At 43.0% G+C, this 13,840-nt stretch overlaps 1 protein-coding gene across 1 annotated transcript in view; it reads right to left on the bottom strand.

Annotated features, from left to right (window-relative positions):
- The window catches only part of LOC133451750 (VPS10 domain-containing receptor SorCS3-like), a 252,459-nt gene that overhangs the window by 77,202 nt on the left and 161,417 nt on the right, over positions 1–13,840 (bottom strand). Inside the window, exons 6-9 of the mRNA XM_061730891.1 lie at positions 8,820–8,884; positions 4,852–4,970; positions 2,632–2,721; positions 113–292 (exon numbers count right to left, since the gene is read on the bottom strand). Coding sequence (XP_061586875.1) covers positions 113–292; positions 2,632–2,721; positions 4,852–4,970; positions 8,820–8,884 — 454 coding nt within the window. The remainder of the gene's footprint in view (positions 1–112; positions 293–2,631; positions 2,722–4,851; positions 4,971–8,819; positions 8,885–13,840) is intronic.

Here is a 13,840-nt window from a genome sequence, read left to right as displayed (position 1 = left end):
CTGGCAGCAACATTTAAAGGTGATCCATTATTTTTATCTGCAGGGCAGAGCAGACATGATGGATGGAGGTCTGCACCGACCTGCAGGGTGACGGACGTCATGGAGTCCTCACCTCGTACAAGTCCAGCATCTGGTTCCCGCCGACGCCCCGGGTGGTCTTCACGTTCTCCATGGCCAGGGTGAAGTAGATGCCCCTGGTGTCGGACAGGTAGAGGTTGTACGTGTCGTTCTGGTTCCACTCCTGCACCGCCGCAAACACCTGCTTCTCGTCGGTGCTGACGATGTGCAGATCCTGCAGTCAGGGACCGGCCGGCCGGCCGGGGGGAAGATCAGGGAGAGTTATGAGCGGAGGGTGATGGATCGGGCCGACCGCCGGACCCGTCACAAGATCAATAGACCCGGCCGCTGACAGACAGCAGGGAATCGCTCAATCTCTGCAGAACTTTTAAAGGACGGTGGAGAAGCTTCCTGTGGGTGAGTAACGCCGTCAGCGTCACTTCCATTCCCCCCAGAGCTGCAATCACTCAGGAATACGGAGCAACTCTTTCACCTCCGACTGCCCTGACCTTCTGAAATCTATAGCCTCGTTTCCACGGAGCGGTACTACTGGTTCTACTGGTACTACTGGTTCTACTGGACATCAGATTAGTGTCCATACTGGTTCTACTGGACCCCACACTGGTTCTACTGGTTCTACTGGACCTCATACTGGTTCTACTGGACCTCATACTGGTTCTACTGGACCTCATACTGGTTCTACTGGTTCTACTGGACCTCATACTGGTTCTACTGGTTCTACTGGACCTCATACTGGTTCTACTGGACCTCATACTGGTTCTACTGGACCTCATACTGGTTCTACTAGACCCCATACTGGTTCTACTGGTTCTACTGGACCTCATACTGGTTCTACTGGACCTCATACTGGTTCTACTGGACCCCATACTGGTTCTACTGGACCCCGTACTGGTTCTACTGGTTCTACTGGACCCCATACTGGTTCTACTGGACCTCATACTGGTTCTACTGGTTCTACTGGACCTCATACTGGTTCTACTGGACCTCATACTGGTTCTACTGGACCTCATACTGGTTCTACTGGTTCTACTGGACCCCATACTGGTTCTACTGGACCCCATACTGGTTCTACTGGACCCCATACTGGTTCTACTGGACCTCATACTGGTTCTACTGGACCTCATACTGGTTCTACTGGTTCTACTGGACCTCATACTGGTTCTACTGGACCTCATACTGGTTCTACTGGTTCTACTGGACCTCATACTGGTTCTACTGGACCTCATACTGGTTCTACTGGACCTCACACTGGTTCTACTGGTTCTACTGGACCTCATACTGGTTCTACTGGACCTCATACTGGTTCTACTGGTTCTACTGGACCTCATACTGGTTCTACTGGACCTCATACTGGTTCTACTGGACCTCATACTGGTTCTACTGGACCCCATACTGGTTCTACTGGACCTCATACTGTGTATAAATGTTTTAGAGCCAGATTGGACCAAAAACACAAAAAACAAATATGTCTGGAGCTACAAAAAATGAAAAGTCTTGTATCAGCCTTAGAATGAAGATAACACATGCTACATGTTTCTATATTAGTTAGAACTGGGGGAAGATTTTTTTGTTCATTATGCACTTCCAGAAAAAAGTGGAAATGTCGAGAAAAAAATCTAAATTTTGAGAAAAAAGTGGAAATGTCGAGAAAAAAGTCGAAATGTTGAGGAAATAGTCAAAATTTTGTGAAAAAAGTCGAAATGTCAAGAAAATTAATTTAAATTTGAGAAAAAAGTCGAAATGTCGAGATTAATGTTGAAATAAAATATCGAGAAAAAAGTGGAAATGTCGAGAAAAAAGTCACAATTTCAAGAAAAAAGTTGAAATGTCGAGATTAAAAAAGGAAAAAAAGAAAAAAAAGAAAAAAGGAAAAAAAGAAAAAAAAAAAAAAAAAAGAAAAAGGGAAAAAGAAGAAAAAAAAGGAAAAAAATGACATTTTTTTTTTTTTTTTTTTTCAAACATTTTTGAAAAAGCTCCACGAGCCACTAGGGCGGCGCTAAAGAGCCCCATGCGGCTCTAGAGCCGCGGGTTCCCGACCCCTGGACTAGATGCTGCTGCGACGGATCCAGTAAAACTGGGAGGAACCCTGGAGGTATTTTGATCAGGATGTGTGGTTTAAACAGCAGATTATTATTGAATTGAACTAGGACTGGGCGATTTTGGACAAAAATAAAATCCAGATTTTTTTCTCTGAAACCCGATTTTCGATTTTGATTTCGATTTTTTTGGTAAAACTACAAAAGACAATGGAATAAATTGTTTCAAATATTTTATCTTTATTTTTAAAGAAAAATAGCAAACAAATTTCCCTATTGGGAATTAAGTGCAATTGAAAGATACTGTAAATCCTCCTTGAGTTTAGTAAAGTGACAACATTTAGCATTTTCTTGACTAAACAAAGATGACGAGCTCTGTCTGTAATGCAGCCAGCTGCAAAAAAGGAAAATCCATTTTCCGATTTTCCTTTTTTTAACATCGATTGTGATTAATACATCCGATTTAGATTTAAAATCGATTAATCGCACAGCCCTACATTGAACCAACACAACTCACCTTGGGCAGGGAATATTTGGGAAGCTTGATCTCGATGAAGGAATCTCTCTTGTAGGAGACGTAGTAGGTGGCTCGTCCTGAACCTGGAACCTGAAAAACACAATTTACCAGGAATTAGACCTGCAGGTCCTCTACAGACCACTAGGGTCCAGATCCAGACCTGCAGGTCCTCTACAGACCACTAGGGTCCAGATCCAGACCTGCAGGTCCTCTACAGACCACTAGGGTCCAGATCCAGACCTGCAGGTCCTCTACAGACCACTAGGGTCCAGATCCAGACCTGCAGGTCCTCTACAGACCACTAGGGTCCAGATCCAGACCTGCAGGTCCTCTACAGACCACTAGGGTCCAGATCCAGACCTGCAGGTCCTCTACAGACCACTAGAGTCCAGATCCAACTACAGTCCTATGGATTTTCAGAGCGATGGCACAAATAGTTTTTGCACGAACATTTCCAAATTTCCGAACTAATGGGGAGATTTTCCCATGTATTTGAATGGGGAAGAATTTCACACTGTGGGTGGGAGGAGGTTAAAAAAAATCACTTTTTTCTGAGTCACGTATCTTTCTCATACTTGCACGTAGAAATGTCATTCAAACTTCAAAACGGAGGAAAACTTCTCTTCTCTCTGCCAACCCCAAAGTTTTTCCTAAAATGTACACTTTTCAAGATATGAGCCCTCAAGCGAGGACTGGAAATCACTTTTTTTGTCAAATTTAGAGTGTGGGTGTCAGTTTTAGAGTGGCAGAAAGAGGGAAAAAATAACTTGAATTTTTATTTGTAACTCGAGCTCACGGCCAAACCGTAAAAGGTAGACAGATAATTTTTGGTCAGAATGTAGACATAGGTGTTGGGATTCATATAATGTGACTTTGACAGGCGGTGTATGCACAAAATTTAAACGGGGGGGCTAACAGCCACGCAAATTCCTGCCTCGGTCTCCATTGACTGCAATGTAATAAAAACTTTTCTTCAAAAAAATCTCACTTTGTTTTCGAACTGCCGTTACTCAGACATTTTAAGGAATATCTGAATAAGATTGTTAGAATCTGTCGGGTTCTGTGTCTCTAACAATGTCTTTATTTTTCTGCTAGGAGCTATGGTTTTCTCACAAATCTGAGTTCTTTGAGTACTTGTCACAAGGCAAAACTCTGGCGTTTTCTCACAGTGAACCTTCCTCCTGTTTCCTCTGACTTCTATAAATCATTTCTATAAATCATCACGTCTGTAAATCACTGATTCCTGGTTTCAGTTCTGAGGTTTCTCCGGTTTCTGCTGCTTCCAGCGGTGAATGAGAATGAAACTGTTAAATCTCTGCAATTACTGTCCGCTGGAGACGGGAGTCTCTGCGGAGTCGGAGTAAATAATCCTCAGCACAGGAAATGAAAATGCCGCTCGTAAATCTGGTGCCGTGACTCGGGTTCAGGATGTTCAGGATATCAGCGTCTCAGATTCCTCCCAGAATCTGATGGAGCAGCAGCAGGAGGAGCTGGTTCTTCTTCCACAGTCGTTATCGGTGTTTTCATTTTAGATATGATAACCAATACTGAGAAAAATAGTTTTTTATTTTTCTTACTTTTAGTTTTATTTTGAAAAACGACTGAAGGAATGATCCAGGTGCGTCCAGCTCTGAAACAGGAAGTGGCGGTTGGGTCAGTCAGAAACAGGAAGTGGCGGTTGGGTCAGTCAGAAACAGGAAGTGGCGGTTGGGTCAGTCAGAAACAGGAAGTGGGGTCAGTCAGAAACAGGAAGTGGGGTCAGTCAGAAACAGGAAGTGGAGTCAGCAAAAAAAGGCAAAAAAGGGGGAAAAAAGAGGGAAAAAATGAGGGAAAAGAAGAGGAAAAAAGAGAAAAAAAATGAAAAAAGAGGGAAAAAAAGGTGAAAAAAGGGGTAAAAAGAGGGAAAAAATGAGGAAAACAAGAGGGAAAAAACGAGAAAAAAAGGAAAAAAAGAGGGAAAAAAAGGCGAAACAGGAAGTGGCGCCCTGGTCAGTCAGAAACAGGAAGTGGTGTTTGTTAGAAACAGGAAGTGGCGTCGGGGTCAGTCAGAAACAGGAAGTGGTGTCAGTCAGAAACAGGAAGTGGGGTCAGTCAGAAACAGGAAGTGGTGTCAGTCAGAAACAGGAAGTGGGGTCAGTCAGAAACAGGAAGTGGTGTCAGTCAGAAACAGGAAGTGGCGCTCGGGTAAGTCAGAACCAGGAAGCAGTCCCCGGGTCGTACCTGGATGAAGATGTAGTCGTCCTGCACCACCAGGGAGCTGATGTCGATGTGTCCGGGGAACGGCTGGTTCCGGTCGGTCCTGGAGCAGGTCTGGGCCCGGCAGGTGACGTACTGCACGTCTGCGGGGAGCAGACAGCATGTTAGCATGCAGCGCTACAGCAGAGCGTCAGCCGCTACCGTCAGATCAAGTCTCCATCAGATCAAACACCGTCTTCACGTCTCAGCGGCTCCTTTTCCTAACCGACACTTTCTGGGCCAATTTACTGCTCTTTGTAGTACAAATAGCAGCAGCAGGTTTCTGTCACGATAACAACACAGAAGGATGTCGGCAGCTGCAGAGGTTTAACTCAGACGAGCAGTTTCCTCGTGTCTGACAGTAAAAACCTCCTCCAGCTGGTTGGAGCCGTACCAAAGATCTTCTATACAGAAGATATTTGCGTGCGTTTTGCGTGCATTTTTTCGTGCGTTTTTTCGTGCGTTCGTGAGTGCGTTCGTGCGTTTTTTTGTGCGTTTTTGCCTGCATTTGTGCGTTTTTTCGTGCGTTTTTTAGTGCGTTTGTGAGTTTTTTCATGCGTTCGTGCGTTTTTTCGTGCGTTCGTGCGTGTGTGCGTTTTTTCGTGCGTTCGTGCGCTTTTTCCTCAAAATTTAAACTTTTTCCTCAAAATTTCAACTTTTTTCTCGACTTTTTCCTCAAAATTTCAACTTTTTCCTCAAAATTTCAACTTTTTTCTCGACTTTTTCCTCAAAATTTCAACTTCTTCCTAATGTCATCATGTCATCATGTCCTCCTTGATCAAGGTAGCCTACTCTATACAGAACATAGCGCATTACCGTTACTACCAATGGTATGAAATGGCATCCACTTCCTGTCTCCTAAGTGGGCGTGGCCGCCCCTCTCCCCACATCGTTTTGGAACATATAACACTAGATACAGTACAACTTTCTTCCAAAAAGACTTACATAATAAAAATAACAGTATTATTAAGCAAAGAAGCAAGTTTTGTTTTAGTTTTAAACTTCATTTTATCCGATTTCATTTTATCCGATTTAAACTTAATTTTATCCGATGGATAAAATGACGAGAGTGTGTTGCTCAGACAGAGACAGGTCTCAAACAAAGTTAATTTTCTCCTAATTTGTCGGTCTGAAAATTACCATTTTGTTGTCTCTGCAAACGTCAGTTACGTCTCTGCTAACGTCAGTTACGTCTCTAACGTCAGTTACGTCTCTGCTAACGTCAGTTACGTCTCTGCTAACGTCAGTTACGTTGCTGCTAACGTCAGTTACGTCTCTGCAAACGTCAGTTACGTCTCTGCAAACGTCAGTTACGTCTCTGCAAACGTCAGTTACGTCTCTGCTAACGTCAGTTACGTCTCTGCAAACGTCAGTTACGTCTCTGCAAACGTCAGTTACGTCTCTGCTAACGTCAGTTACGTCTCTGCTAACGTCAGTTACGTCTCTGCAAACGTCAGTTACGTCAGTTACGTCTCTGCTAACGTCAGTTACGTCTCTGCTAACGTCAGTTACGTCTCTGCAAACGTCAGTTAAGTCTCTGCTAACGTCAGTTACGTCTCTGCTAACGTCAGTTATGTCTCTGATAACGTCAGTTACGTCTCTGCTAACGTCAGTTACGTCTCTGCTAACGTCAGTTACGTCTCTGCTAACGTCAGTTACGTCTCTGCTAACGTCAGTTACGTCTCTGCTAACGTCAGTTACGTCTCTGCTAATGTCAGTTTCGTCTCTGCTAACGTCAGTTACGTCGTTGCAAACGTCAGTTACGTCTCTGCTAACGTCAGTTACGTCTCTGCTAACGTCAGTTACGTCTCTGCTAACGTCAGTTACGTCTCTGCAAACGTCAGTTATGTCGTCTCTAACGTCAGTTACGTCTCTGCTAACGTCAGTTACGTCTCTGCTAACGTCAGTTACGTCTCTGCTAACGTCAGTTACGTCTCTGCAAACGTCAGTTACGTCTCTGCTAACGTCAGTTACGTCTCTGCTAACATCAGTTACGTCTCTGCTAACGTCAGTTACGTCTCTGCAAACGTCAGTTACGTCTCTGCTAACGTCAGTTACGTCTCTGCAAACGTCAGTTACGTCAGTTACGTCTCTGCTAACGTCAGTTACGTCTCTGCTAACGTCAGTTACGTCTCTGCAAACGTCAGTTAAGTCTCTGCTAACGTCAGTTACGTCTCTGCTAACGTCAGTTATGTCTCTGATAACGTCAGTTACGTCTCTGCTAACGTCAGTTACGTCTCTGCAAACGTCAGTTACGTCTCTGCTAACGTCAGTTACGTCTCTGCTAACGTCAGTTACGTCTCTGCTAACGTCAGTTACGTCTCTGCTAACGTCAGTTACGTCTCTGCTAACATCAGTTACGTCTCTGCTAACGTCAGTTACGTCTCTGCAAACGTCAGTTACGTCTCTGCAAACGTCAGTTACGTCTCTGCAAACGTCAGTTACGTCTCTGCTAACATCAGTTACGTCTCTGCTAACGTCAGTTACGTCTCTGCAAACGTCAGTTACGTCTCTGCTAACGTCAGTTACGTCTCTGCAAACGTCAGTTACGTCAGTTACGTCTCTGCTAACGTCAGTTACGTCTCTGCTAACGTCAGTTACGTCTCTGCAAACGTCAGTTAAGTCTCTGCTAACGTCAGTTACGTCTCTGCTAACGTCAGTTATGTCTCTGATAACGTCAGTTACGTCTCTGCTAACGTCAGTTACGTCTCTGCAAACGTCAGTTACGTCTCTGCTAACGTCAGTTACGTCTCTGCTAACGTCAGTTACGTCTCTGCTAACGTCAGTTACGTCTCTGCTAACGTCAGTTACGTCGTTGCAAACGTCAGTTACGTCTCTGCTAACGTCAGTTACGTCTCTGCTAACGTCAGTTACGTCTCTGCTAACGTCAGTTACGTCTCTGCAAACGTCAGTTATGTCGTCTCTAACGTCAGTTACGTCTCTGCTAACGTCAGTTACGTCTCTGCAAATGTCAGTTACGTCTCTGCTAACATCAGTTACGTCTCTGCGAACGTCAGTTACGTCTATGCAAACGTCAGTTATGTCGTCTCTAACGTCAGTTACGTCTCTGCTAACGTCAGTTACGTCTCTGCAAATGTCAGTTACGTCTCTGCTAACATCAGTTACGTCTCTGCGAACGTCAGTTACGTCTCTGCAAATGTCAGTTACGTCTCTGCTAACATCAGTTACGTCTCTGCGAACGTCAGTTACGTCTCTTACGTCAGTTACGTCTCTTACGTCAGTTACGTCTCTGCAAACGTCAGTTACGTCGTCTCTAACGTCAGTTACGTCTCTGCTAACGTCAGTTACGTCTCTAACGTCAGTTACGTCTCTGCTAACGTCAGTTACGTCTCTGCTAACGTCAGTTACGTCTCTGCTAACGTCAGTTACGTCTCTGCAAACGTCAGTTACGTCGTCTCTAACGTCAGTTACGTCTCTGCTAACGTCAGTTACGTCTCTGCAAATGTCAGTTACGTCTCTGCTAACGTCAGTTACGTCTCTAACGTCCGTTACGTCTCTGCAAACGTCAGTTACGTCGTCTCTAACGTCAGTTACGTCTCTGCTAACGTCAGTTACGTCTCTGCTAACGTCAGTTACGTCTGCAAACGTCAGTTACGTCTCTGCTAACGTCAGTTACGTCTCTGCTAACGTCAGTTACGTCTCTGCTAACGTCAGTTACGTCTGCAAATGTCAGTTACGTCTCTGCAAACGTCAGTTACGTCGTCTCTAACGTCAGTTACGTCTCTGCTAACAGTTAGTTACGTCTCTGCTAACGTCAGTTACGTCAGTTACGTCTCTGCAAACGTCAGTTATGTCTCTGCTAACGTCAGTTACGTCTCTAACGTCAGTTACACCAGTTCTTTGTTAGTAGAAACAGAAACTCCGGCTCCAGGACCTGAAGGACCTGGACCTCCCTGCAGCACCATCACATCCTGCTGAGGGGATACACTTACTTCCATCCGGGGTGTGGGCCTCCATGTGGACCAGATCCAGGTCCTCGTCAAGACCGGCAACAGACCTGGAGAACAGAGACGGAACACACGGAGGTACAAGATATCAGCTGAGATCCAGAGGAAATCAGGAATAAACAGGACTGGTGTTGGTCTGTAAGACCGACAACTACAAATATCCAACTAGCATCTCGCTAGCTCAGCTGCTGGGACTCCTGTTTTATATTTTAACGTCACACTTAAAAGTAACTCCACTTCTCTGTCACTCCAAACCAAAGACTCTGGTTCATCTTGGAAGTAACTGGAAGTTACTCGAGTCATTTGTTGATGTTTTTTTCCAGGATTCTGATTGGCTAGCATGACTTTATCTTCTCGTTACACTGCAATGTCGAAATGTCAAGATTAATGTTGAAGTACAATTTCGTGAATAAAGTTTAAATGTCGAGAAAAAAGTCGAAAATGTGTAGAAAAAAGTCGAAATATCGAGAAAAAAGTCGAAATGTCGAGAAAAAAAGTCGAAATGTGGAGAAAAAAGTTTAAATATCGAGAAAAAAGTTTAAATATCGAGAAAAAAGTCGAAATGTGGAGAAAAAAGTCGAAATATCGAGAAAAAAGTCGAAATGTCGAGAAAAAAGTTTAAATATCGAGAAAAAAGTTTAAATATCGAGAAAAAAGTCGAAATATCGAGAAAAAAGTCGAAATGTCGAGATTAATTTTGAAATACAATTTCGGGAAAAAAGTTGAAATGTCAAGATTAATGTTGAAATACAATTTTGTGAATAAAGTTTAAATGTCGAGAAAAAAGTTGAAATATCGAGAAAAAAGTTTAAATATCGAGAAAAAAGTCGAAATGTCGAGAAAAAAGTTGAAATGTGGAGAAAAAAGTTGAAATATCGAGAAAAAAGTCGAAATGTCAAGATTAATTTTGAAATACAATTTCGAGAAAAAAGTTGAAATGTCAAGATTAATGTTGAAATACAATTTTGTGAATAAAGTTTAAATGTCGAGAAAAAAGTCGAAATATCGAGAAAAAAGTCAAAATTTCGTGGAAAAAAGTAGAAATGTCGAGATTAATGTTGATTCAGTGCAGTGCAGGTTTGGCTGCTCATAGCACCTTAACAGATATTTATGCAGGTTCCTGGAAATGATGGTATTTTTCAAAACGTAGAGGGAGAAATATCCGTTTCTGTAAATCCCCATCTACGTGTAAACGTGGCCTCGGGTGTGTCGGCTCTTCTTCTGCTGTTTCCAGCTATATATATATATATATATATATATATATATATATATATATATATATATATATATATATATATATATATATATATATATATATATATATATATATATAGTAAAGGATTCATGCATTCATTCATGATGGGTTCTTCAGTGCAGGAGTGAGCAGCAGCAGCAGTGACGGGAAGGTTCCGGATCAGTTATCTCCGTAACTCCGTCCGTTTCCATATCTGCATGTCAGCACCAGCGGAACACCGCCGTCCTCCCGGCTGCTGCTGCCGGTGTTCAGGAACGGAATTAAACTTCCACACGCCTGATAACGAGCAGGGAGTGAAGCGCTGGTGCTGAATGTAAAGCAGGCGCTGAAGGAGGAGATTAATCTGTGATTTTATCAGCGGCTTCAGCCGTCAGTCAAACGCAGCCGCGCTGAGCTGGAAACAGCAGAAGAAGAGCCGGCACACCCGAGGCCACGTTTACACGTTTACACGTTTACACGTTTACACGCTTACACGTTTACACGCTTACACGTTTACACGTTTACACGTTTACACGCTTACACGTTTACACGTTTACACGTTTGCACGTTACACGTTTACACGTTACACGTTTACACGTTTACACGTTTACACGCTTACACGTTTACACGTTTACACGTTTACACGTTTACACGCTTACACGTTTACACGTTTACACGTTTACACGCTTACACGTTTACACGCTTACACGCTTACACGTTTACACGCTTACACGTTTACACGTTCACACGTTTACACGTTACACGTTTACACGTTACACGCTTACACGTTTACACGCTTACACGTTTACACGCTTACACGTTACACGTTACACGTTTACACGTTTACACGTTTACACGTTTGCACGTTTACACGTTTACGCGCTTACGCGTTTACACGTTTACACGCTTACACGCTTACACGCTTACACGTTTACACGTTTACACGTTTACACGTTTACACGCTTACACGTTTACACGTTTACACGTTTACACGTTTACACGTTTACACGTTTACACGCTTACACGTTTAAACGTTTACACGCTTACACGCTTACACGCTTACACGTTTACAGTTTACACGTTTACACGTTTACACGTTTACACGATTGCACGTTTGCACGTTTGCACGTTTACACGTTTACACGTTTACACGTTTGCACGTTTACACGTTAACACGTTTACACGTTTACACGTTTACACGTTTACACGTTAACACGTTTACACGCTTACACGTTTACACGTTTACACGTTACACGTTTACACGTTTACACTTTACACGCTTACACGTTTACACGCTTACACGATTACACGTTTACACGTTTACACGTTTACACGTTTACACGTTTACACGCTTACACGTTAACACGTTAACACGTTTACACGTTTACACGTTTACACGTTTACACGTTAACACGTTAACACGTTAACACGTTAACACGTTAACACGCTTACACGTTTACACGTTACACGTTACACGTTTACACGTTTACACTTTACACGCTTACACGTTTACACGCTTACACGATTACACGTTTACACGTTAACACGTTTACACGCTTACACGTTTACACGTTACACGTTTACACGTTTACACTTTACACGCTTACACGTTTACACGCTTACACGTTTACACGCTTACACGTTTACACGTTTACACGTTTACACGTTTACACGCTTACACGTTTACACGCTTACACGCTTACACGTTTACACGCTTACACGTTTACACGTTTACACATTTACACGCTTACACGTTTACACGTTTACACGTTTACCCGTTTACACGTTTACACGTTTACACGCTTACACGATTACACGTTTACACGTTTACACGCTTACACGTTTACACGCTTACACGATTACACGTTTACACGCTTACACGTTTACACGTTTACACGCTTACACGTTTACACGCTTACACGATTACACGATTACACGTTTACACGCTTACACGTTTACACGCTTACACATTTACACGCTTACACGATTACACGATTACACGCTTACACGATTACACGTTTACACGTTTACACGTTTAAACGCTTACACGTTTACACGCTTACACGCTTACACGTTTACACGTTTACACGTTACACGTTTACACGTTTACACGTTTGCACGTTTGCACGTTTACACGTTTACACGCTTACACGTTTACACGTTTACACGTCTACACGTTAACACGATTGCACGTTTACACGTTTACACGTTTACACGTTTACACGTTTACACGCTTACACGTTTACACGTTTACACGTTTACACGTTTACACGCTTACACGCTTACACGCTTACACGTTTACACGTTTACACGTTTACACGTTTACACATTACACGTTTACACGCTTACACGTTTACACGTTTACACGTTTACACGTTTACACGCTTCCACGCTTACACGCTTACACGTTTACACGTTTACACGTTTACACGCTTACACGTTTACACGTTTACAAGTTTACACGTTTACACGCTTACACGTTTACACGTTTACACGTCTACACGTTTACAAGTTTACACGTTTACACGCGTACACGTTTACACGTTTACACGCTTACACGTTTACACGTTTACACGCTTACACGCTTACACGTTTACACGTTTACACGCTTACACGTTTACACGTTTACTCGTTTACACGTTACACGCTTACACGTTTACACGCTTACACGTTTACACGTTTACACGTTTACACGCTTACACGCTTACACGCTTACACGTTTACACGTTTACACGCTTACACGTTTACACGCTTACACGTTTACACGCTTACACGTTTACACGCTTACACGTTTACACGCTTACACGTTTACACGTTTACACGTTTACACGTTTACACGCTTACACGTTTACACGTTTACACGCTTACACGTTTACACTTTACACGATTACACGTTTACACGTTTACACGTTTACACGCTTACACGTTTACACGTTACACGTTTACACGCTTACACGCTTACACGTTTACACGTTACACGTTTACACGCTTACACGATTACACGCTTACACGATTACACGTTTACACGTTTACACGCTTACACGATTACACGTTTACACGATTACACGTTTACACGTTTACACGTTTACACGTTTACACGCTTACACGCTTACACGTTAACACGTTTACACGTTTACACGTTTACACGCTTACACGTTTACACTTTACACGCTTCCACGCTTACACGTTTACACGCTTACACGCTTACACGTTTACACGCTTACACGATTACACGTTTACACGTTTACACGTTTACACGTTTACACGCTTACACGCTTACACGTTTACACGTTTACACGTTTACACGCTTACACGTTTACACGTTTACACGTTTACACGCTTACACGATTACACGCTTACACGTTTACACGTTTACACGTTTACACGCTTACACGTTTACACGTTTACACGTTTACACGTTTACACGCTTACACGTTTACACGCTTACACGTTTACACGTTTACACGCTTACACGCTTACACGATTACACGTTTACACGTTTACACGCTTACACGTTTACACGTTTACACGCTTACACGTTTACACGCTTACACGCTTACACGCTTACACGATTACACGCTTACACGTTTACACGCTTACACGATTACACGTTTACACGTTTACACGATTACACGTTTACACGATTACACGTTTACACGTTTACACGCTTACACGCTTACACGATTACACGTTTACACGTTTACACGTTTACACGTTACACGTTTACACGTTACACGTTTACACGCTTACACGTTTACACGCTTACACGCTT

The sequence above is a fragment of the Cololabis saira genome, chromosome 10 (assembly GCF_033807715.1).
Source record: "Cololabis saira isolate AMF1-May2022 chromosome 10, fColSai1.1, whole genome shotgun sequence".
Lineage (NCBI taxonomy): Eukaryota > Metazoa > Chordata > Actinopteri > Beloniformes > Belonidae > Cololabis > Cololabis saira.
The sequence above is the reverse complement of the archived record's forward strand: the minus strand, read 5'-3'. Positions and strand labels throughout refer to the sequence as shown.